General features: G+C 38.0%; 6 protein-coding genes across 9 annotated transcripts; 2 read left to right on the forward strand and 4 right to left on the reverse strand.

Annotated features, from left to right (window-relative positions):
- The first annotated feature begins 5,138 nt into the window (after positions 1-5,138).
- Positions 5,139-9,910, forward strand: LOC104813393 (protein STRUBBELIG-RECEPTOR FAMILY 8). 3 transcript variants are annotated; one of them, XM_010540953.1, is made up of 16 exons: positions 5,139-5,469; positions 6,158-6,290; positions 6,401-6,472; positions 6,572-6,637; positions 6,760-6,831; positions 6,913-6,984; positions 7,084-7,155; positions 7,237-7,302; positions 7,386-7,451; positions 7,544-7,827; positions 8,160-8,407; positions 8,485-8,756; positions 8,833-8,968; positions 9,061-9,200; positions 9,283-9,439; positions 9,525-9,910. In XM_010540953.1, exons 1-16 carry the CDS (start codon positions 5,370-5,372, stop codon positions 9,675-9,677), a joined length of 2,109 nt encoding a protein of 702 aa, XP_010539255.1. In that variant the 5' UTR covers positions 5,139-5,369; the 3' UTR covers positions 9,678-9,910. The 3 variants fall into 3 exon arrangements, with proteins under 3 accessions (XP_010539255.1, XP_010539262.1, XP_010539270.1); XM_010540960.2 differs by having other exon boundaries at positions 8,169-8,407; XM_010540968.2 differs by having other exon boundaries at positions 8,211-8,407.
- A 24-nt stretch (positions 9,911-9,934) lies between these two features.
- Positions 9,935-12,716, reverse strand: LOC104813414 (chromatin remodeling protein EBS-like). The gene is made up of 5 exons (XM_010540981.2): positions 12,317-12,716; positions 10,938-11,280; positions 10,779-10,847; positions 10,505-10,643; positions 9,935-10,261 (listed from the first exon to the last, which is right to left on the reverse strand). Exons 1-5 carry the CDS (start codon positions 12,411-12,413, stop codon positions 10,235-10,237), a joined length of 675 nt encoding a protein of 224 aa, XP_010539283.1. The 5' UTR covers positions 12,414-12,716; the 3' UTR covers positions 9,935-10,234.
- A 413-nt stretch (positions 12,717-13,129) lies between these two features.
- LOC104813423 (plant UBX domain-containing protein 4-like) lies at positions 13,130-15,467 on the reverse strand. Its single transcript, XM_010540993.2, has 4 exons — positions 15,195-15,467; positions 14,337-14,613; positions 14,101-14,196; positions 13,130-13,727 (listed from the first exon to the last, which is right to left on the reverse strand). The coding sequence occupies exons 1-4, from the start codon at positions 15,338-15,340 to the stop codon at positions 13,341-13,343; spliced, it is 906 nt and encodes a 301-aa protein (XP_010539295.1). The 5' UTR covers positions 15,341-15,467; the 3' UTR covers positions 13,130-13,340.
- Positions 15,468-16,230: 763 nt separating this feature from the next.
- On the forward strand, positions 16,231-17,210 carry LOC104813440 (uncharacterized protein At4g22160). The gene is made up of 2 exons (XM_010541016.2): positions 16,231-16,799; positions 16,985-17,210. The coding sequence occupies exons 1-2, from the start codon at positions 16,348-16,350 to the stop codon at positions 17,061-17,063; spliced, it is 531 nt and encodes a 176-aa protein (XP_010539318.1). The 5' UTR covers positions 16,231-16,347; the 3' UTR covers positions 17,064-17,210.
- Positions 16,801-21,604, reverse strand: LOC104813427. Of its 2 annotated transcripts, XM_010541014.1 has the most exons (15): positions 21,398-21,604; positions 20,788-20,942; positions 20,326-20,478; positions 19,900-20,030; positions 19,651-19,777; positions 19,287-19,555; positions 19,027-19,151; positions 18,827-18,870; positions 18,432-18,563; positions 18,262-18,339; positions 18,006-18,088; positions 17,791-17,913; positions 17,534-17,594; positions 17,229-17,444; positions 16,801-17,044 (listed from the first exon to the last, which is right to left on the reverse strand). In XM_010541014.1, the coding sequence occupies exons 1-14, from the start codon at positions 21,516-21,518 to the stop codon at positions 17,271-17,273; spliced, it is 1,776 nt and encodes a 591-aa protein (XP_010539316.1). In that variant the 5' UTR covers positions 21,519-21,604; the 3' UTR covers positions 16,801-17,044; positions 17,229-17,270. The 2 variants fall into 2 exon arrangements, with proteins under 2 accessions (XP_010539316.1, XP_010539308.1); XM_010541006.1 differs by lacking the exon at positions 16,801-17,044 and having other exon boundaries at positions 17,102-17,444.
- A 289-nt stretch (positions 21,605-21,893) lies between these two features.
- On the reverse strand, positions 21,894-23,189 carry LOC104813445. The gene has a single exon (XM_010541025.2). It carries the CDS (start codon positions 23,081-23,083, stop codon positions 22,070-22,072), a length of 1,014 nt encoding a protein of 337 aa, XP_010539327.1. The 5' UTR covers positions 23,084-23,189; the 3' UTR covers positions 21,894-22,069.
- Between the last annotated feature and the right edge of the window lie 466 nt (positions 23,190-23,655).

The raw sequence follows: 23,655 nt of genomic DNA on the forward strand, positions 1-23,655 counted from the left end.
TACACGACGATATAGATTTTTTATTTTTTATATATTTTTTGCCCTTTACATTTTGGCTTTTTGTAAAGGCCACGACGAATCATAAAAGATAATTAAGAATAAAATAAAATAAAAATCTTGAATGTCGGCCAGTGAACCCAAGGGGAAAAAATCATTATGTAGGTTTCTTAAAAATATCTTCGCATGCTTTATTTATTTAATTTTTAATAAAAAAAATATTCCACAGATAATATCCACATGTCTTTTCTTAATTTTCTCTCCTCTTAGATGATAAATAAAATAAAATGTGATTATCAATAATTTGAAAATGGTGGTTTGCCGACATTCATTGTTCAACCCTCTTTAGGGAAAAAGAAGTGGGTTTATTTTCTACAAATTACAATGACCAATCCATACATTGGAATTCATAGCTTTCACTATTTCATCAACAAATAAAATGTTCGTAATGCAAAATCTAAAAATTCTTTTTTTATATAGTCATAGATAAAATCAGTTATTAAGATATTTTTTGGAATTTTGTCCCACAGCCTCTGCTAGTATATTTGAACTTGTTTTCCCCAAATAGTATTTTAACCCTTTTAAATTTTGTTTGAGAATAGGACCGTTGATGTGATATATCTTTTGTTAAATGCCACAATTTATTATTACTACTTAATTTGCCACGCTGTGAGCAGCCTAACGGTTAGTTCGGACATGGATTTTGTAACGGGCGTAAAAGCTTTCCATATAACGCGCTTAATAAGCGAGTGAACACACGCGCCAATAGCTGTTGAGACGGGAAGATAAGACATGCAGTCGACGTGCCCGCATTTAAAGCACGCGTGACGCGTGCACCCCGTGTGAGTCTACCGCAAAACATTTTACTAATTTGACTTTGACCAATTTGTACGTTAATCCAACTGTTCCATTATAATTACATTAAAAAATTACAAAATTCGATATTAGAGAGATAAATAATATATAGTTTCATTATATATATTTTTTTTTTTAAAAGTAGGGTGAGGTGCTCGTTCAGTGTGCCCTAGAATTAAATAAGAAAAAGAAGGGAAATAGGAATCATGATGAAAAGCTTGCCCGGTTGAATAAAATAATCAATAAATTTTGCCAAATTGTGTATTTTAAAAAAGGCATATTACTATATTTAGTAGTGGGAGTTGTTGATTTGATTGTGTGTGTATGTGTGTATATTTATAATCTGAAGTATTTGGCAATGTAATGACCGTTTCCACGCGCCTTAACAATCATTTTTGTGATGTTTTTTTTTTGGGACATAATTCATATTCATATATGATTTTATCTATTTTTTTTATTCGGAATTCAGTTCAAAATATATGCCTTTGACGTGCCATTGGTCCCTCCTATTTGTTTTTTGGTGAAATATTTTTTTTTACATGGTTTATATACAAGTATTCATCTCTTAATTAGATTATTTTCATTTTTAAATGAGAATAAATTGATGACGTTTTTTAATTAATTATTACGTTTTTTTATATAGACTTATGGTTGAGAATAAGAAAAGTTCAAGTCACATAAAAAAAATCTCGTTGAATTTAGATTGGATAAGAATAAATTGATAGAATCAAGATAAAAAGACAATGAAATTGAAAATTATACGTAGAATATGAGATTACACATAAGATAAGCAAAATGGATTATAGAGAAATTTGTTTGGATATAATTGTGGTGGTCATATTTATCAAGCGAAATTTGACCATGGGAGCCTCGCGAATATCAAGTTGGATCTAGTTGAACGAACTGCATTAATACATATATGTATACACATTATGTATATATACATATATATATATACATAGTGTGAGGGAGTGTATATATGGGTGTGGATGGATCTGCATAACAATCAATAGGGGTATGGTATATGTCTCCATCGATTTGAAAACAAAAATTGTGTTTTTGTTCTCAAGTCAATAAATTATTTCCATACAAATTGGTAAGAACAATCCGTATAAAAAAAACTATAAATTTTCTATTATACGAAATATTCAACGGTTGAATGCATCTAAACAAATCATTAACAACAGAATGATGGGCAATCTATTACAAATCCAATAGACTAACAATTGTATTATCATTCTTATTTATCAAGGCATTAGTTAAATTTCAAAAGTTCAGTATATATGAAAACTAATTATACCATTTTCCAAAACACCAACTTCTCCGATCATTTCCAAGCTTTCAAATCCATCGTTTCATATTCCTAAAGCCATTGGAAAAGCATTGCGATTCATTACGAAAGCCCAATGGGCTTTTTAATGGGCTTTTTTTGGAACGAAAGGTGATTATTATTTTACGTACCCTTTTTTTTTACATTCCCTAATAAACTCTTAACCACTTTAATTAGTTATTGTTTAATAGCGAGCTTAACACATTATTACATAAGACGTAATAACCCATCTCATAACCAAAATGATTTATTCATTTGAATATCTTGTATAACTTCCAATATTAGTTACATTGACGAGTCTTGATTATTTCATAGAATTGTGTGCCCTTAAAAATTGTAAAAAAGTAATTAAATATCATTTTTTTAATTTTGTGGTTAATAATTAAGATATTGTTTCGAGATTGTTATTGGTGTCAGAGAGAATCTAAGGCAGGCAGATCACGGGAGTTGAGTTCATTCACTTGAGACTACGAACAAGCAATCTTTTTTGGTGCTTCATGGCTTACCCTAATACCCCAACTTCTTCATAACTGTTGCAAATGAATAAAACAATTATAATAATGCGACATATAATAATAAATGCATATAACAGTCTTAACCTATGTTGAAATAAAAAAAATAAAATAAAAAGGTTTTATGACATTGTAAACGGTTGGATAAAAAATAACTATATCTGGTTATTACATTTCACCATTTGAACAATCTTTAATATTGGATCCACGATATCTGAATCTATTTCGCCTTAACATAATTTTTTAAAAAATATTTGTTTTCATAAGGAATTGCAACAAAAAAAAACACATAATGGCACATGAGAAAAAGGGCAACAGGGAAAACATAATGGTGATGTGTTGTCACGAGTGGTGTCTTTTTCACAAATTCTCCTCCCCCATGTTTTTTCTCTTTTTTTTTTGTCCAAAAATAAATGTCTCCTCTCTTTTGTTCTCTACTTGGTGCCTTTTTATTCTGTCGAAATGTGAAATTCGGAATTCTTTCGAACTTCTTTTTATTTTATTATTTATATTCTTTTCGATTACAATGCCTCTCTCGAGACATAATTCAGTGTTTAATTGAGTGAAAGAAGCGTCATGTCCACAACAATATCATAAATAACATATAATAAAATATGTTTAATTTTTTTTATTACATATTTTAATATATAAAATCTTTTTCGTATTTTAATATCTCAAATCTTTTCAAAAAATAATATTAAAAAATGATTTGGGTATTGAAAAATATGTTTAAATATTTTTAAATATATATTTTTCGGATTTGATAAGATCTTCATTATATGATATATCTCGTAATATTCTTCAAGATCCGGTATATCTCAACAAGTATAACACAACAACAATCTTCAAAATTTAGTGTACAAAACATATGGATATTTTTAATAACAAAATACATTATAAGAAATTAAGAATAGTTCAAATATTAAAATGTTTATAGTATTTAAATTGGATAATGTGTCCTATGTATTACATGATGAATGGTATATGATACGAATGGTGTCTTGGAAATGATTTGAACGATATATATATATATATATTCTTTTATTTGACTTTATTCTCCATATTATAGAATAACAATCAAATGTAACAAATATCAGTAATTATAATGAACAAAATATAGCAAGACGAAGTCAAATATCTCGTTTTTCTTAATTATTTTTCTTAGTAAAACCCAACTGCGACGTTAATCTTAAGGAACCCAGCTCAAATGAATATTTAATTAATTATTGGAAAACTCTTTTATTCCCCCATATGTATATTATATAACATTATTTAAATTATTTTTTTCCTCGTTAGAAAAAGGAAAAAACAAAAATAACCTCTCGCCGACACAGACGCAAGTCACACACCGACTCCCCAAGAAATACCACCACCCATATAGATACAATTTCCCAATTGTTATATGTACTTTTTTTTTCTTAATTTGTTTCATACACATTTTCTCGACCAGAGAATTAAAATATGAAATATTATAAAATATTAATTTGGTATTATCATATATTTAGATTTGATGTTATTTTATTTTTACAATATATATTAGATGATTAAAATTTTCACGTTTATTTTTTACTTTGATATGATACTAAATTTGAGTTAAAATAATAAAATATAAATATTTTTTCAAATATTTAATATTTAGTATATGTATATTGAAAAGTTAAATGATTCTGCTCTAATCGAGCCAGATATGTAGTTGGTCTCATAAATGACATGGAGTTGCGTAATTGCATTAGCAACAAATAAATATATAAGTAAAAAAAAATACACACACACATTTATATATATGTATAAGTGTATATATATATATAACCACATCTTTGTATTTTCGTAGGTAATTTGTTAATGACTAAATATATTTTTCAAATAATATGTGCATAAATAAAAAAAAAGTTTGGTAGAATTAAAAAAAGAAAAATATTGATGTTTGATCATGTTTTTAAATTTTAAAGCAAACACCATTGTAAAGATGCCATTGACGGTAACATAATCGTATAAGAAAAAATATCGAAAAAGTTTATACATCAATGATTCATAGCATCACGTAAAAGCATTCCCTTTAAATATTGAAATTAATATCGAAGGGCAGGAGTCAGCGTGGACGGTCTAATCATATTTCCATAATTATATATATAATACTATAATAATAAGAAATTGTGGGGAAGAAAAGAGAGTATATAATTAGACATCATTCTATCTACCAATGTAACTAAATGTCCACAGAATCTTACCCTCCGAGGTTAATATAAGTTTATTTAACTGTGTGATTTTTTTGTTGTGAATTGAATTCATGATGAAACACATAATTTGGTAAATTTTATGTGTTATTTAATTTTTTACGGTAACAAGGACTAAAATATTTGAAAAATAAAAATAAAAAAAATACCTGAAATGTTCTCTCTCTTCATAACTCGACTACGCTTGGAATCTCTCTCTCTCTCTACCTGTCCCTTTCTTTAATGGCGATGCCTCTGACTACTGACCCCAACACCCACTGTTTCTCTTCTCCTTCTTCTTCGTCTTCTTCTCTGTCTCTGTCTCTTTCTTCTTTCCTTCGTCCTTCGTTTCCGGTGCTTCAATGGCGGTTCTTCTTTACAATGGACTTCGCCGTGCGTGATCGTCGACGCAACTCCCGGAAATCCAGCGGCGAAAGCTAACTAGAGTTTAAGACATTGTTAATGGCTTGCAGGGACAGAGCTTTGTTCCTTTTCTTGTTTCTCCTCGTTGTCTGGATCTTGGGATTCTCTTCTGTTCACTGTGCTACTGATCCATCCGATGGTATGTGTTGAAATGCTTTTCTGCTGCTTTTTCTTTCTTCTCATTGTGGCCATTCTTTTTTTTTTGTGCTTTCTATTGGGTGATCTTTGTTTTGTGATGGAGCTCTGTGCTCTGTGATGGAGATTAGTTATTTGATTTTACTTTTTGGGATCTTTTTTTTTATTGAATCGGTCTTGTTTTCAGAAGAAAATCATTGAAACTGTTTGGTTCCCGAGAAAACAAATCAAATAATGTGGGAACAACGGGAAAGTGAGGGTTTTTGCATTGATGCGGATTTGATGATTAAATGATTATCAGGTGTGCTGACACTGTCTGTTTCCCTAGAAACTGCCGGAAAAAAATTGTGGGATGTGAAGCCGAAAGCTACAGTTCAATGACCCAAATGATGTTGTGTCTGGTCATATTTGGTCCCGATAGATAGAACCCTCTAGAAAATGCTGGAAAATTTTTCCAAAGTTGCGAACTTTCTTGTACCAAAATGTACACATCTTTCCATGGATCATGCAAAGCAGTTATCAGCTGCAGAACCCAGTTCGGCTACTTATCATTTCTATGGAAAAGCTGTCAAGATCTCACCTTTATCCCCTTCTTGAATAATTCTGTACCAAAATATCATAGATTTATCAAAGATCGTGACAGATGATGGGTTTTGGATCCGTTTCCTTTTTCTCATCTGGTCGTTCTGCAGTTCAAGCTCTTCAGGTGTTGTACACTTCGTTGAATAGTCCTTCACAGCTCACCAATTGGAAAAGCGGAGGTGGTGATCCATGTGGTGAATCATGGAAAGGGGTTACTTGTGAGGGCTCAGCAGTTGTCTCTATGTAAAGTTCTGATATTTATTCAGATTCTGCCTTTTTTTTTCTCTGCTGGCATTGAGGAATTACTGTGTTCAATTTCCTCCTTGTTCTTGTTGTTATTATGATTCTCGCAGAGATATATCTGAGTTAGGAGTCTCGGGTACCCTTGGATACTTGCTCTCGGACCTAATGTCACTGCGAAATTTGTATGACAAGATGTTTCTCCCTTCATCTATGTTGCTGTTTGATCTGTTTTCCTGTTTCAGTTTGGTTCTGTAACTGTCTTTCACTTGTGTTTTTTTCAGAGATGTCAATGGCAACAACATCCATGACATAATCCCATATCAGTTACCGCCGAATCTCACAAGCCTGTAATACTTTTCTGCTTATTGATGTTGTAATCTTTCCTTCTCTACGTGAGTTCTGAAGATTTTAATTTTCAATCTGCAACTTGAAGCTGACTGTACATATGGATATATGCAATGCAATGCAGAAATCTTGCAAGAAACAACCTAAGTGGGAACCTTCCATATTCCATATCCACCATGGTTTCTCTTTCATACATGTGAGTTACCTTTCTAAAACCATACAATCTGACCTTAATTTTTTTTCTTAATTGTACCAACTCTGACATGCCCTTGTCCAGGAATGTGAGTCATAACTCTCTCTCCATGTCCATAGGGGATATCTTTGGTACCCATGATTCACTTTCCACCTTGTAAGATTTCTTACTTAAGCCATGCAAGTTCTAGTGAGTTTGTATCATCTGGTTTTGTACTTACATTCTGTATTGCAATGTCTTGACCTGATGATGTAGGGACCTTTCTCATAACAACCTCACCGGTGATCTTCCGAGCTCCTTTAGTACACTGACCAAACTTTCTGTTCTGTGAGTAACTCAAAAAAACCCATCCTTGAAATCCACTGAGTTGCATTTGATGGACTGATATGATATCGTAATTTGTGACAGCTATGTTCAGAACAATCAGTTGACGGGTTCTATCGATGTCCTCTCGGGGTTGCCTTTGACCACTCTGTAAGTTCTTTTGCATGTGGAACGACCTAGTATTTTGATATTTATCATCAAATCCTAAGTTTTGCCTTATACTTCATTGTCAGAAATGTTGCCAACAATCACTTCAATGGATCAGTACCTGAGAAGCTTAGTTCCATTCAGACCTTCATGTAAGTTTTCTTTAATTGGAAGTTTCTCTGATGATGTGTTGTGTTCAGTTTCAGTTTTCAAGAACTGCTATTGTGTTTCTAAAATGAAACAGATATGATGGCAATTCCTTTGACAATGTCCCTGCATCTCCTCAACCCGAAAAATCTCATAAAAGGCGGAGTCGCTCGGGTTCAAAGAAACCCGGTGTCTCCAGCGGGGAATCTTCAGACACGGATACGGGTTTGTCTGGTGGAGCAATCGCCGGCATAGTTTTCGGTTGTCTGTTTGTTGCTGGAATTCTGGCCCTTGTATTCATCTTGTTCATTCAGAAGAACAAAAGGAAAGTCAGAGTTACAAGACCTTCTCAAGGAAATCTCCCTCTCGGGGGATCAATCGGTATGTCGTTTCATCTAACTTTGTTATCTATTAATCAGTTTTCAACGCTAGAAATCAACATTTGCTTCGATACAATCACTAATCAGCATGGATCATGAAATTAAGGATCTTGAGCTTGGTTTAGTTTCATTTATCTGGAGACAGAAATCTGAGGGCTGTGAGCTCAATCTGGTTTTAGAATTGTATCAACCGACTATATCAGTAATTTCAGGTTGTTCTTGAGCATGGAAATCTGAGAACTAGGCAGAACTCTTTCTTGTAATCTAAACACTAAGCTGTCCATAAGACGATACCGATGTTTTCTTGAATGTCTTACACTGTATGCTGTGAAGTGACGACAGAGATGCAAGAACAGCGGTTGAAAAGTGTAGCTGCGGTTGCAGATGTGAAGGCTCCGCCTCCGGTAATGGTTGATCGGGTTTTGAAAAACGGGTCGGTAAATAGAACAAGATCGCCCATCACTGCTTCCCAATATACCGTCGCCTCTCTCCAAGTAGCAACAAACAGCTTCAGCCAAGAAAACATCATCGGTGAAGGTTCTCTTGGCCGTGTCTACCGAGCAGAATTCTCTAACGGAAAGGTAACTTAATTCCCGTCATATACTTTCGAATAAGTTTAACAAGATTAATACTTTTGTATGAATTTATGTGTTTCCAGACGATGGCGATCAAGAAGATTGATAATGCAGCACTTTCACTGCAAGAAGAAGATAATTTTCTAGAAGCTGTTTCGAGTATGTCACGTCTGCGGCATCCTAACATCGTTCCATTGGCTGGATACTGCACCGAGCACGGACAGCGACTTCTTGTCTACGAATACATCTCTAACGGGAACCTCGATGATATGCTTCATCTGAACGACGATAGAAGCAAGTCTCTGACTTGGAACTCTCGTGTTAGAGTTGCGCTTGGAACTGCCCGTGCTTTAGAGTACGTAACAACATTTCTCGTATTCGGGAGCTCGTCTTTCGTGTTTACTAACCTCTTTGGCTCGCCATCGTTTCAGGTACTTGCATGAAGTTTGCTTGCCTTTCGTTGTACATAGAAACTTCAAGTCGGCGAATATATTACTAGATGAAGAGCTTAACCCTCACTTGTCCGACTGTGGTTTAGCGGCTTTAACGCCTAACACCGAGAGACAGGTATTAAAGAATGAAAACATACCCGAGATCAGATGATACCATGGCCCGTTTTCATTTTCTAAGAGGGTTAAGGTTTGGGTAATGAGTTGCAGGTTTCCACTCAGGTGGTGGGTTCATTCGGATACAGCGCTCCTGAGTTTGCGTTATCTGGAGTTTACACTGTCAAAAGCGACGTATACAGTTTCGGTGTAGTGATGCTCGAGCTCCTGACTGGTCGGAAGCCCCTCGACAGGTGACTGACTAATCCTTATCGTTTTCTTCCCGAATCTTATGTGCTCAGATCGGAGTTTTGAACGTGGTGGTGTGTGAAATAGCTCGAGGCCAAGATCGGAGCAATCGCTGGTAAGATGGGCGACACCGCAGCTTCACGACATAGACGCATTGTCGAAAATGGTGGATCCTGCTCTGAATGGCATGTACCCTGCCAAGTCCCTTTCCCGCTTTGCAGATATCATTGCCCTCTGTATTCAGGTAAGAACATATCTAACAAGACATTGCAGAGTATTTTCAACGAGAAAATTCTCCAAAGTAACCGTCGATATAATCTCCTGCACAGCCCGAACCAGAGTTCAGGCCACCAATGTCGGAGGTCGTGCAGCAGCTGGTGAGATTGGTTCAGCGGGCAAGCGTCATCAAGCGACGGTCGAGCGACGACGCTGGTTTTTCTTATCGGACACCCGAACACGAACCTTCCGACTTTTCCTTCTGAGCAGCCGAATCCCACGGAAGAGAACTCGATCAAGTTTTGCCGTTGGAAGTTCATCAAGACAAGAATCCAAACCAAGATACCTTCTTTTTCGTGCAAGATTGAAATTTTATGTAATTATTTTGCTTACGGAAGTTTTGAGGGAAAAGAACAGAAGTGGGTACATAGTTTTTGTCGGATATTTGTCGCAGCTGAATAAGTTTGAGAAATTTAGACCCGAATCAATGTTTATGTCATGATATGTATCATTACACAAGCGGTTTACGTCAGAACTTCAAACCGGTTTACTAACAGTTCAGTTTCCAACACACGAGAGCCAGATTTTGATGTTTCCTTTCCAGTTCATGTCTTCTCAGACATAAACAGCAAACACCACACGCGAAGTGCCTAAATTTTGAAATGAAGAAAGGCTATACAACTCTCTCTCTCTCTCTCGGGAAAACAGAGGACAGCATCAACACACAAGGCAAAAACCCTACAAACTACGAACTAAAATCTGCACCAAAAGAAGCTTAGTTGACTCACCATTCACTCCACCTTCTTCACATGATCATCCCGCATCATCTTTTTCTACGTTTGGCTTCCACCTGAACACACACACGAGTCATCCATTTTCACATTCAGTTCAATAGGAAGAAGCCCTTCTCTTCTAATCTTCACTGCCACACAGCTTCCAAGTTAAACTTTTGGGTGAATGATTTATTCAGCTGAACAATTTCTGAACTCATCCATTTTGGTTTGGTAATTTTACTCTCATCTCCAAATGAAGTCAGAGGATAATATACCAAAGATGTTGATAATAGGATTAAAATGGAGGAAAGATCGCTCACCTTGTCATCATCCGTCGGGGACGAAGTAAACCCGTTCTGTGATCTTTTAATGTCCTCATCAGAACTGCATTCTGAACATACAAAGTGATCCAGCTTCTTTGCTTCTTCGATAGTCATGCCAACGCACGCAGGATGATACCTACATTTATGCAATCCATAATTTGCTCAAGAAAAAGGGTTCTTGGCTTTAGAATAACTAAATTCCGGAACTATTTTTCTAATAGAGCATTTAAATTGAAGGATAAGCATAAAAAGGGTGAATATGAACATCTACCAGTCTTTGCAACCTTCACATTGCACCATGAGATCATCCGGGTTATATGGCATTTCACATTTGCAGTACCTTCAGAAATAAGAGAACCCACAAGATTATCAACTTAAAAGAGGAAACAAAATTGTATTTCTTACTCAAATTCTATATTGGCTTACTTACACAGCAACTCGATCAGGAGTAAATGCACCGGTAGCAGCCTTGTACTCAAACCTACAATAATAATCCTCGGCTCCAACGTTTTCAAGCCTCGTATAGTTTTTGAAGGTATGAACAATGCATTTCCCCTCGATGGTGTGACCGCTTTGAACATCATAGTGGTCGGACAAGAACAGCTCTTTGGCTCCATGGAACTGTCTCCTACCACCAAGAGACTCCTCCGGACGGTAATACCATCGAACATGAACTTTCACATTGTTCCTTGCATCTGCTTCAATCTTCTCCACACGTGCCACATACGGTGGTTTACCAGCATCTGATGGACGCATTAACACACACTCGCCCACTGCAAAAAACACTCATAATAATGATCATTCCCTAGCTTTAATTGAAAAAAAACTCCCAAGTGTCAAATTAAAAATTGGTGTTTTCCCCATAGAAACACCTGAAAATGGTTATAATACATAAACCTTAAAACCTGAAATTCTCCTAATCACTCACCAAGCCCACAAGTGGGTATGAGGGCAAGAATTTGTTCTCAGATACACATATCAATTACAAATGCACAATCACCACCATGGCCACAAGTCCAAATATATGCCAAATACTTTACATTTTTGGATGTGATTATGAAGGAACAAATTTGCTCTGATACACGTAGAGAATACAAAGGCACAATCACAAGATTAAACTGTAAAAGATGATCCTTTTTCCACACCAACGAGTACAAATTATACCGTATGATTCTAAAGCATCTAAGAAAGCATACAGACAACAAACCTGAAAGCTGCTTAAGTTCACTTTCACTATACTTGCCAAGGTATTTTCTTCTTCGAGCAGTGACATATTCAGACAAGACACCTTCTTTGAATCAACGTTAACTCACCCATCTATCACATTTTTTTTGGTAATCAGGGTAGTTCACCGGGTGTTCGGCCCAACTAGATCCAACCTGAGCAGATGGGCCGACTTGTTGCAATTAATTGCATCCCACCTACACGCTCATGGATTCGAACCGGCCACCACCTGCGCCTAGCTATCTCAAGGAGACCCGGCCATCAGGAGCGCGTACCACTCGCCCACCATGGGGCAGGTAGGTCTATCACATTTACACACCTGAAGGACCTTTCATCTCTTTTCCCTCTAATTGCAGATATATACATACACACACATGTATACAAATGCGTATACTTCAGAAAGACGAAAGAGATACATATGCATAGAATACAAGAGTACCTGCATTACCACACCTAAGCTTCGAACAATCACTTTATTCTCTGTATGTGTAAATCTATTTACACATACCCAAAAAAATGCAGAAGAGATGCATACGTTTGAAACAAGTAATTCACTGATTTAAAAAAGGCATTGTATCTGAATACCTCTGACAACTTTGTTGGTGCCTCTGATGGTGTACGATTCAAGCTCCCTCCTGCCTGGCTTGCTCTTGGAGCCGACACCAGGTCGAGTTTTCGCCATGGAATCTGGGGCTTAAGAGACTGGCAAAGCTCGATTTTTTATTTCCCTCCCTTGAAAAGTGAAAAAGCAGGAACTTTCCGGAAGATTGGAAGCTGAGATTGATGAAGAGGAAGAAATCCCAGGAGCCCAAACGGAAGGAAGACGAAGAAATAAATCCCGGAACCCTAGATTCTCTCAGGGAGAAGATGAGCCATTAGCAGATTGGGAATGTTACTGTGCATAGGGGGCAATCAAATTCTTTCCCTTTTTCTTTAAAAGGAATTAAATGGTAAGGCTTTTAATTTTTGGCCAAATCCCAGATTCTGTAAATTTTTCAAGTCTATTTTCTATCCATTCATCTTTTTTTTTTTTTTTCTCATCGATAAGCATAATTTATTTCAGTTTTTGCTATGAACGTTTGACGTTTCTACGAACAAATATCACTCACTTTTTTTAAAAAAAATAAAATAAGAAATGGTTTAGTTTTGGGTGTGAACAGTCCAATTTAGATATTTATTTTATTCGTAAGTACCACAGGAAAAATAATAATATCAATGCATAGTTTGAAGCGTAAAAAGGTTAATGTCAGGTTATTAAAGTGTTAATGGGTAAAATTCCATAAGAAAAAAGGGATTAAATTTACAGGAGGCCTAAATTATTTCAGAAACTCATGACCTAGCAGAGTCATTAGCTAAGCAAATTATATGTATAATTAATCAAATAAAACATGATACTAATCAAAGGTAACATCATTATCCATTATAATATTTTTAATCTTTCCACACACCACAAGAGCATTTCAAAAGCAAAGCAGAGAATAGATGTTTTCATGGAGACTCCCCTCTTACAAAACCAGCAGCAACACTTATGTCTGAACTCTCTGATACAATCACAGTCCCATTAAAATGTTGTCTGATCAGACGGGAAAACGAATTTTTCTCGAGGTTTTTAGAATTTCTGGATGATGACAGAGTTTGCAAGCCCGGCTTCTTCAATGGTCTGAGAAACATCAGTAAGCGGTTTCGGAGGGAATCCCATCATCTGGAGCTGGTAGTTACCGGGGTTTCCGGGCCGAGAAGCATCGATGAAACCACGAATATCATTAACGGTGTGACGGTGATTGAACTTTGCCACCAAGCGTGTCCCGTCCGCTAACCTCAGCTGGATTGATGTTAATGGAAGGCTGTCATCTACTACAAGACTGGAAGAAGAAGAAGGGGCTGTCTGGCCGATGTTGTCTGATGAGATGGGTGTTGGTTCGGGATTTGCTGATGAACTGCTCCCTCCCAAAGTCCTTCCGACCCCCTGAAATGGGACTGTGCGTTTCTCCCGCTCCTACAACGAGAAAACAATGTCATAAGAGAGGTGAATAGGGTTTCCTAGTGTTGAAGTATGGGTTGAGGCATACGCCCTGAATTCTGTATCGTATATATGCACGATGAAAACATAAGAAAACTCCGGTAACATCATTCATCAGCTTCCACGAGAGTTACATTAGAAAACCGAAAAAGAATGGCAACTAAAACATTTTGTGACGGGTGATTGGTACATAACCTTACCTACCTTGCCTGGGAATGTTCGTATGCAAAAAAAGCTCGGTGTAAGGAAGATAATTCAGTTTGTTAATCTGAGCAGAAAAGCCAGTCGATATAAAATGCACGACCACTTCAACAAATAATGGGTTGAGGAGTGAGTAGAAGGGACTCACTGGGCATTTCTCATCCCTTCTCATCAGATTGACATGAACGGGCGTCCTTCTATCCGCAGGTTCAAGCTCTTTCGGGCATTCAGACTTTCTAATACTCTACATTGGATAGATCATCGAAGAAATAACAAAAAACCAAAAAACAAAACTGAATTAACATCCTCAAACAGAAAACATAAGTCGAAACATGAGAAGTCATTCATTTGTGCGCAGCAGAACAAAATAGATTCCATTTCCACCTCTAGAAAAGAAGCATTCTCTGGATCATCCAACCTCCTCAAAGGGCCATCATCAATGGTGAAACCATTGGACCAGAAAACAATGTTGTGAACAACAGGATCGGGCTGCTGTGGAGCCGATGGCAGAGTCTCTCCCGAAAGCAATCTCCCAGTCCCGGTGAAGCTTCTAGAACTCGAGGGATGTTCAAGTGGTCCTTCCACAGCTCCTAATTGCCTAGCTTGATTGAATATCTCATCCACATCATTATTCTTTGATGGGTCCTGAACAAGCATACCACTGCAGGAATCAAAGGTAAAGATCTCAGCCAGTTTCAACAGAAATCAACAATTTAGATACACAGTTAGGCTAGAAACATGAACAGAAATCAAAGGTTAAGAAAGGATAAATGAAATGAATAAGTCAGGGACCCTTCTTTTCTTTCATATTCTTCTATCTATCTATAGTATCCAACACAGAGGCGGCAACTCCATCACCACCAAGACCGAGCTGCAATTACGAATCTTGGAAATCACTACCAATTACTCATCCGCTCTCAAACCATTTCTCACGGACAGAATTCCGAGGAATCCCTGAAACATTTGAATCTGACAAGACAACTTGCGGAACAACAACTCTCGATCAATCATAAGACCCTAATCCTGAATCCTCTTTCATTTTTCTCATTCCACCAGAAACATTGAACTGGTAAATGATAATAGATGAATAGTTACGCATACCATCATAATCCAATCCCACCCCCAGATCCAATCATATCCACACAAAAATCCTCACTTTAAACATTACAACCACGTGCAATCAATAGGGTCGCCGGGAAAATCGAAAACTCGGATCATTAATCGTGGGGTTTAAGCACAGACCTTTTCTCGCCACCGGTGTAGTACTCTTGAGGTCCGTCGGAGTCGCTGTCGGAATCGGGCCCAGACCTTCGGTTCAGATCGGAAAGTGTACGGATACCACCGGCCTTTCCGACCGGCTTCGACGGTTTCTTGTCCTTCGACGACATACCTCTCGATGCTTGATCGGAACACGAACCTAAGAAAAGAGGCACTCAGGAAGCGACAGCGAGAGAGACGCAGCTCAAGACATCAGGAATCTAAAGATGTGTTTTTTAGGTGACGCTTGGTATCAATACATTAGAGGAAGGCTAATAAATGCTACGCGTCAACGGAGCGCGTGTACCCTACGCTTCTGCATAGCTACTGGGACAATGAAATGAATAGTATGTATACCATGTTGTATTAATGAATTAATTAACACGATAATTATACATCAAATTGGCATAGTAAACGAGTGAATTTTTCTTGTATACTATAAATTTTACTCAAGTCTCTAAATTATAAGGATAGATCTTGAAAACCTATTGCTAATAACATCTTATTGATGTATATATTATTATATCATTTGAAAATAATATATTGATGTATAAAATACAATTTTTTTTAATACTTCAACAACAATTAGGGGTGACCATTTCGGTTATTAACCAAATAACCGAACTGAACCGAACCGAATAAGACATAACCGTACTCGAACCGAACCCGACATCAAAACCGAACGGTTATGATTTCTTTAAACCCGAAAAACCGAAACCGAACCGAACCGAATAAAAATTAACCGAAAAAACCGAGAGAATAACCGACAATTTCTTTGAAATATTGAACTTTTTACCAAAACCGAACCGAACCCGAACCGAAACCCGAATTGACCACCCCTAACAACAATGATACGAACTTTGAAGTAGACCCAACGACAACCACAACCACTAGTGGAAGCGAATTATTTTCCCTCAGAATCAAAATTAACCTATGAGATCATTTTGGCATCGATTCAAAGCAACCAAAGTGAAAAATCTCAAAAAGCAGTCATCATTCAAAGTGGAACCACTTTTTTTTTTTAATTTAAAAAAAAAAACGCTTTCTGGGAACATAATAAACTACCAAGAGAATAGCATCACATACATTCGTCTCTCTCTCTCTCTCTGCCTAAACAATACAAAGCACCACCATCTTCATGGCGAAGCCACCGACGTTCCGACAAAGCCGCCGGAGCCAGACAGCCTCGGCATCAATGGGACACGTGTCTGAAGACGGTTTCACGTCCGATAACGATGGGTCCAATGTTCCAAAAAGCTCCGACGAGGTGACACAGAGTTCTATGGAATCCAGAACCGAGTCGAGTCAGGGTTCTGACACACAGTTCTATGGAATCACAGCTAGTATCAGATTATTGTCGGATTCGCTGCTGAGAATGGAGGTGGCAGAGATGGAGATGGCGAAGGCACGAGAGGCTGCGAGAAGGGAAGCGGAGAAGAGGAGGTTAGAAATGGAGACCGAGTTGACTCGGATGGTTATGCAGACTCACTTGAAGGCTGTGCCTTTCGGCGGCGTTGGGAGTAAGAGAAAGAGATCATCGTCATCATCATCGGTCCAAGAACAGGAGGCCTCGACCTCGACCTCCACCAGGTGAAAAACTCGAGAACCCTTTCCATATATTATTGGAGAAATATCCAAATACGGATACCACAAAACAAGTTTTCATTCTATAAATTATAAAAACATTGATTAGAGATCTTAAGGCTGTTCTAAATGATGAAAACGAAAACATGTGAAGAGGAGAAGTAAGTGACGATGATATTGTCTGGATGCAGGGACTTGAGTTTGAGTTTGAGTTTACTCTTCTTCAGCCTTCTCCAACTTAACCTGATATTCTGGAATTCACAAGCCTAAAGCTTAAACGAAGAAGAAGAAGAAGAAGAAGCCTACTCTGAAACTGTTAACAGTAGTTATCTTATCATTGTGTTCAAATCTGTATATCAATTTGTGGGGAAAGTGTTGTTCAATCTTTCCTTGAATCCTAAGCAAAGATGCAAGTTATATGACATGAAAACTTACATCATGTCTCTGCTGATAATGCCACGGAAACGGATCACTGTCTCAGTTGAAATCTAACAGAGGTTTCCTGGAACGTGAGGAGATACTTCCGTCCCTTTGCTCTTTCACGCTGAGCAAAGCTTTGTGCCGAGCTTCAGCGCTCTCCAGGTACTCTTGTAATGGCGGTAGAGACACTTCTTTTCCTCCGTCGGCTTTTCTGGCTTGTCCTCGTATCAACTATACCCAATCGTATAAAAAAAGCATGTGAATTTGTCGATAAGTTTAGAAGTTATATGAAGAGGGTGGGGGTGAAAACGCTTGTTTACCTTTGAAGCCCATGTTCGTTCTGCTCGTTGGCATACATCTCGAATATCCCTGCCTGACATTCTGTACATAGAACAAGAAAAGAAAAAGAAAAAAAGAGGGGCAAGAATCAGAATAGAAATGTATTACCGGGAACTAAAAGCGAGTCGATGGAAGAATTACAGATGGAAACTTAAACCCGAAAGATATCAGACAAAATCTAAACTCGACCATCGATAAAAAGACACATCTCAACGTGGTAAGAAGAACAAAAGCTTACCCTTCTGTGGCCTGAGCAAGCTGGACTAATTCAGACTTTGTAAGTTGCTTTGCATATTGGGTGATGATTTCTTGACGAGTTTGGAAGTCCGGCAAGCCAAATGTAATAATGGAATCAAAACGGCTAGAAAAGCATAAACGAAACACAAAACACGAGTCAGCGTGTCAGAATCAATCGTGGTCACAAAGTTGCAAGGCCAAGGGGTATTCTTTTACCTTATCAAAGCCGGATCAAGGTCTTGTTTTCTGTTGGTTGCAGCGATGACAACTACCTTTTTGTCCTGCTCAAATCCATCAATCTGCACATATACAATGTCCCAGATGAATTGGAATGATTTCTCATAAGGTGTTGACAGTTCAAGAGAAAAAAAAGAGTAGCAGTCTGTTTCTACAGATTCATTTCTCAGGAGATGTAACATTGCTAATTGTCTGAAACCTATTTAGTTATCTCTCCACTGTTCTGTATTCTTACCTGCCTTAGCAATACTGACAAAACTCTACGTGTTGCTTCATGTATCTCAGTATCACGCAAAACAGCAAAGGCATCAATCTGGAACGTGAATAAGATGCGACAATGGTAAGATCATAATAAAAATAACTGTGGTAAAGGATACGAATGGGGAAAAAAAAGAACCTCGTCACCTCATCGAGAAATATAATTGCCCCATCGGAGAGCTCATTTGCCAACGAAAATACAGTCCCTAGTAGGCGCTCACTTTCACCATAATACTTGGACATAACAGCCTCAAGTGGCACATACAGCAATGGGATGCCCTAGCAATGGAAAATAATGCTTGTTTTGAATGCCGATTCTTGCAAACCTAAATGGTAAGTTTTACGACACAGTTGTCAATCCATAAGAAATGAAGTCTATTCAGGTCTTGGCACTTTTTCCCTTTACTGTTTAAGCTATAATCTTTTCATCAGACCCACAAAACAGCACCATGGAAAGCTATTGCATGTGTGAAGTGTGAAGCTATAGTTCACTAAAATGTTGACTGAATTGTAATGATAACAGAAGATAGTTGGCTACTCACCGCTTGAGTAGCAATAACACGGGCACATGATGTCTTCCCAGTTCCTAATTTAAAGAACATTGAAATCAGTTTCAAACTCCATACTCTTCTGAATTAAAACCTGATTCCAATAAAGAAATAAGTTGTAAAGAACTTTCTTTGCTCATTACAGGTTGATAGACCCTTTCGTACTTGATTCTAACACAGTTCACAAGGCTAACCTGGTGGACCCTCAAATAGCACGGCCCGTGGTCTATTTGATTCAAATTTGGACCGTGTACCGCGTACTATGTCATCATATACTTCAGGACTGTGAAGAGACATTAGTATTGTATCTTCTATCTCTCTGCATGATGATAGTTCAGACGTGCACATCAAAAGTTCAAAACATAGATGCCTATGGTAATAGTTGTAGACAAAGATACTACATAACATGTTAATTTGATGTAAACGAAGGGGACAAGAGCGCGCAATTACTTACCGCTTTTGCTGATGATACCCAGCTATAGTGTCCCATGTTATCTCATTGGATGAATTCTCAAGAGATTCATTAACTCCATAGATTCTCACTCCCATCGACTCCAACTGAGAAATAGATTTGTCTGCAGGAGGAGCACGTGGTCTATCCCCATCCGGTTTAGTTTCCATTCCCTTTTTGTGTCCCACTTTCGTACCAGCTAGTTGCAAAGCAGAAACAAATGCCTCAAGTTCAGCATCAGTGAATCTACCCTTCTTTATGAACTCGATTTCCTATACGTTTTTCAGAAATCATGTAAATAAATCCCACCAAAATGAACAGTTTTCAGTTATCACAGAGCAAGAAACCAGAGTGAAGCGACACTGACCGGTTTGTCAGAACTAATTAGGGAACCAAAGATAAGAATGCACAAATCTTCATCAGAATCATCCTCAATCCCTCCTAACTCTTTCTTATTTTGCGGGCTGCGAAGTGTTAATTGCCAAGCAACAGAACTGGAGTACAACAAGGAATAGTGATTCAGCATATCTTTTCAAGGCAGCTCAGGTTGTAAATGGAAGCAATAGCAGCTTCTACTGTAATATTGTCTAGAACAAGATATATTAGACAATGTTACCTGTCCCAAGCACGCAATATCATATCCGAACCACTTGGGCGTTCTGCTACTTTCACACCAAGTTGGGAACCAACGTTTGCAATTAATTGTGCAACTTCACAAGTAGGAGGTATTTGGAACTTAATGGTAGTCTACAATATAGAATCCTGTTAACACGCTTATGTATCATAAAGGTTGTGTATCATAAAACATTGGGAGTAAAGTGGCAGTTTAATTCTACTCAATACCAGAAAAAAAAAACTTTAAAACCTAAGAAAAAACATTAAAATAATGCATGCTCCATGTTTGTCAGCCTCTTTCTACACTGAATCCTTCCTGAATATGCAGGCCTAAAAGTATAGGTAGTGGAAGTAATAAAGAAGAAATTGTAAAACAGGTGTATCTACATGCAAGAACTCAAATGGGATAAGATATCATTGGAACAACCTTTTGGCCCTTAATGGCAACATTAAACCGTGGGATAGAACCGTGATGCATTTCTTTACTCCTGAGAAGCTCTTCGATTCGAGCCCGTTCTTTCTTGGCCATGTCCACATAGTTTGCTGTGGAATCTTTTGGAGAAGAAGGCTTGCCATCAGCCTGCAAGAGGTTAGGTATTTGTTGACAGCAAAGGAAGTAAAAACACATCGATACTACATCAGTGGACATTGAATGAAGGCTTGACCAGAAAAGTTCTTGTATCCTTTAACAAATTCAATCCTTAGCATTGATAAATCGACAGTTCATTTTCAGGTGATCATGTAAAAGATTCTGACGATTCCTTAACAAAAGAAATCACGGTCACTAAAGCATTTCAAGGAGCCAACTTTCCATTCATTGGCACAAACAAATCTATCAGCGAGAAATAGAGAAAAAAATGAAAACCAAAACATTGATTTCGTTAAGAACCTCATCTGCTTCAGCATAAGCCAATCCTACTGCTCCAACACTGAAGAGAGAACCCACAACTGCAGGGGTCATCGTGGAAACACAGCGAAAACCGTTTCGGGTGTTGTAAGACCTCCAGAATTCCTCAACAACTGCGTCATTCTGCTCAAATGTTCCTGCAGAACCCAGCATAGCAGACAACCGCTTACTGCAAATCTTTACTCAAGCCCATCTATAAACCTCAGTGATCCTACTGAATAGATAGCTCAATCCAACTTCGACAGACTTATTTCTACAAAAGAAAACTGAGGTGAAAGTATAGAGAACCGAAATGTTCCTTTTCTCGATCATAGTTAATAAAACCCCAAATCAAACATCGGATGACGGATCATGCTGAGTACAATTGAGAAGCCGTATCATAAGAAAAGATGAAAAATGAAGTTACGTGATAGATGACACGTAAATCTTCCGACTTTGCGCTCAAATTCAACGAAATTCCACTCCATTGATCAATAAGCCAATTCACACAATCAAACAACTCCGATCGAAACTTGACAACCACGAACTCAGGAGAACTCCAGAAATTCCGACAAATCGTTGAATAAAAGGGAAGAAACAAAAAGATTCGTACTCCGATAGGAACGGTGACGAAACACCCGCGCGCGGGAACGCAAAGGGTCCATGGCTATGGGACCAGACAGAGATCCGCGCCATGCTCGAGCTGTCCGAACCAGTCGCTCCAGAACTGCCATCGAAATACTTGCACACAGAACCCCAAAACTCAAAGCGTGGGATCGAAGGGTTTATAGAGAAAGAAAACCCCACCGACTCGGCTCAATTCGGTGTATTAATTTCACATATAAAAAGTATATGTGTGTATATATATCTATATATAATATTACAGAACATATGAAATACATGTTGAGCATGGTTCTGTTAGGGCGGTTATCATCAAATAACCGTTTGTTATCCGGTTACAATCTATTGTGTTCCGGTTATTGGCTAGAAATTGCTTTGTCCGATCTCTCTTTTTTTAAAATTGGTCTAAGAGAAGTTAATAAATTTGGACTGACATTTAATTAAAGAAAATGTAACCTTTACTTATCCTTCCTGAAATAACATTATAATTAATAAAAACCATAACTTAAATTCATATATAAATTGATTACATGGTTAAATGAAAGGATTAGATTATGCATTTACAGTATAAGCTAAATACACGAGGATCTTCCGATTCACACAACATCAAAATTATCTGCCGAGGGTTTGAAGAGAAAATTATATATTAGAAAACAAAAATAAGTTAATGAACCTTCTTAATGAAAAGATTACGCAGACCGAATAGAGTGTTGGTAGCATTGGGGTTGTTACTATTGCCACTCCCGATGTTGCTATTCCCACTCCGGTTATTGCTACTTCCACTCTCGTTGCTTTGGCAGCCCAACCGACTCCGATAACCGATGCACGTTGGCACGTTCAAATTCAGCATTTTCGCTTTGTGGTTCTCATTTACCGTTTTACCCCTCTTCGCCTCGCTAATTTCCCTTTTGCCTCTCACACCCCTCCCGCCGGAGCTCTGCCCCACCGGCGGCTCGAAGACAGTTTTCCCGGCGGGAACTCCGCGACGGGCCTGCCAAACAGGGATGTTCCGACCAAGATGGACCCCGACCCGACCCGGACTGCTCGGCCACTTCCTTGACTTGGACTCTCCGGCGGAGTTGCTCCGGGAACACGGGGCGCTGCTCACCTTCCGGGCTGCTGGAGATCCAAACGACATTCTGGGTCGGATCACGCTGTTCCCGGCGGATCTGCTCCTCGAGAACGGCCAGATGTTAATGTTCAGCTCCGCGCCCGCACCCGACCCGGTTTGGCTCTTCTTCTCCCTTCTCTTGCTCTCCTTCTCCTTCTCCTTCTCCTTGTCTTCTCCGTTCTTCGCCGGCGGTTTATTATCGTTCTTCCTAAATATATCTCTCCACCGCTTGGACGCTGTGAACCCGGAAACCAGCGACTCATGGGTCAACTCGGGCCCGGTTCCGGGTTCCGCTTTTAGCGCAGACTCGGGTTCAGTGACGAGAGGAGCAGGCGGGCCGGAGGGAGGAGGATCCGGATCGAGCGAGTGGGCGGGTTTGACGGAGAGGGGGTGAAGAGGGAGGAGGACGCCGTCGAGGAATAGCTCGTCGGCGGAGATGAAATCTGGGTCGGGTTGAGATGACGGGTTTGTGAGACGCCAGAACTCAAATTCCGGAGAGCTGGAGGCAGACGGAGATAGGACCACCGGCGGTTTTCCGGCAATGCGTACGCTTGTCGGACTATCCATGGCTATGAGAGAGAGAGAGGTAGTGAATGTGAGTGGAGAGAAATAGAAGTGTGGAGGGAGAGGGAGAGTGGCTTGGTGCAATTAACGATATCTGCAGACTGCAAATACAGAAAATGAGCGGAGAAATTATATTATTCGAAAGGCATAATCTCGTATAAATAACTAAATTTTTATAAAATTTTTAAATAAATATCTAAACTATAAAACTCTCATATAAATACTTAAACTTCTCGAAACTTCCATATAAATATCTAAATTTTTAAAAAAATTCTAAATAAAACCAAAATCCAATAACGTTGTTTAATTTATAACGGAATCCCACGAAAATTGATGATTCAGTCGATTAACATCGTCAACGAAAATTATTTTATTTGATAAATTTTTAAAAGTTTGGGTATTTATATAAAAGTTTTGAAAATTTCAGATATTTATTTAAAAATTTTATAGTTCAAATATTTATTTAGAATTTTATAAAAGTTCAGATATTTATATACGATTATTTCTATTTGGAATTTTCATAATACTAAATACTAAATATACGATGAATCTCATAATGAAAATGTGTAAAAAAA

Source organism: Tarenaya hassleriana, unplaced genomic scaffold, assembly GCF_000463585.1.
Source record: "Tarenaya hassleriana unplaced genomic scaffold, ASM46358v1 Cleome1, whole genome shotgun sequence".
NCBI classification, from domain to species: Eukaryota; Viridiplantae; Streptophyta; class Magnoliopsida; order Brassicales; family Cleomaceae; genus Tarenaya; species Tarenaya hassleriana.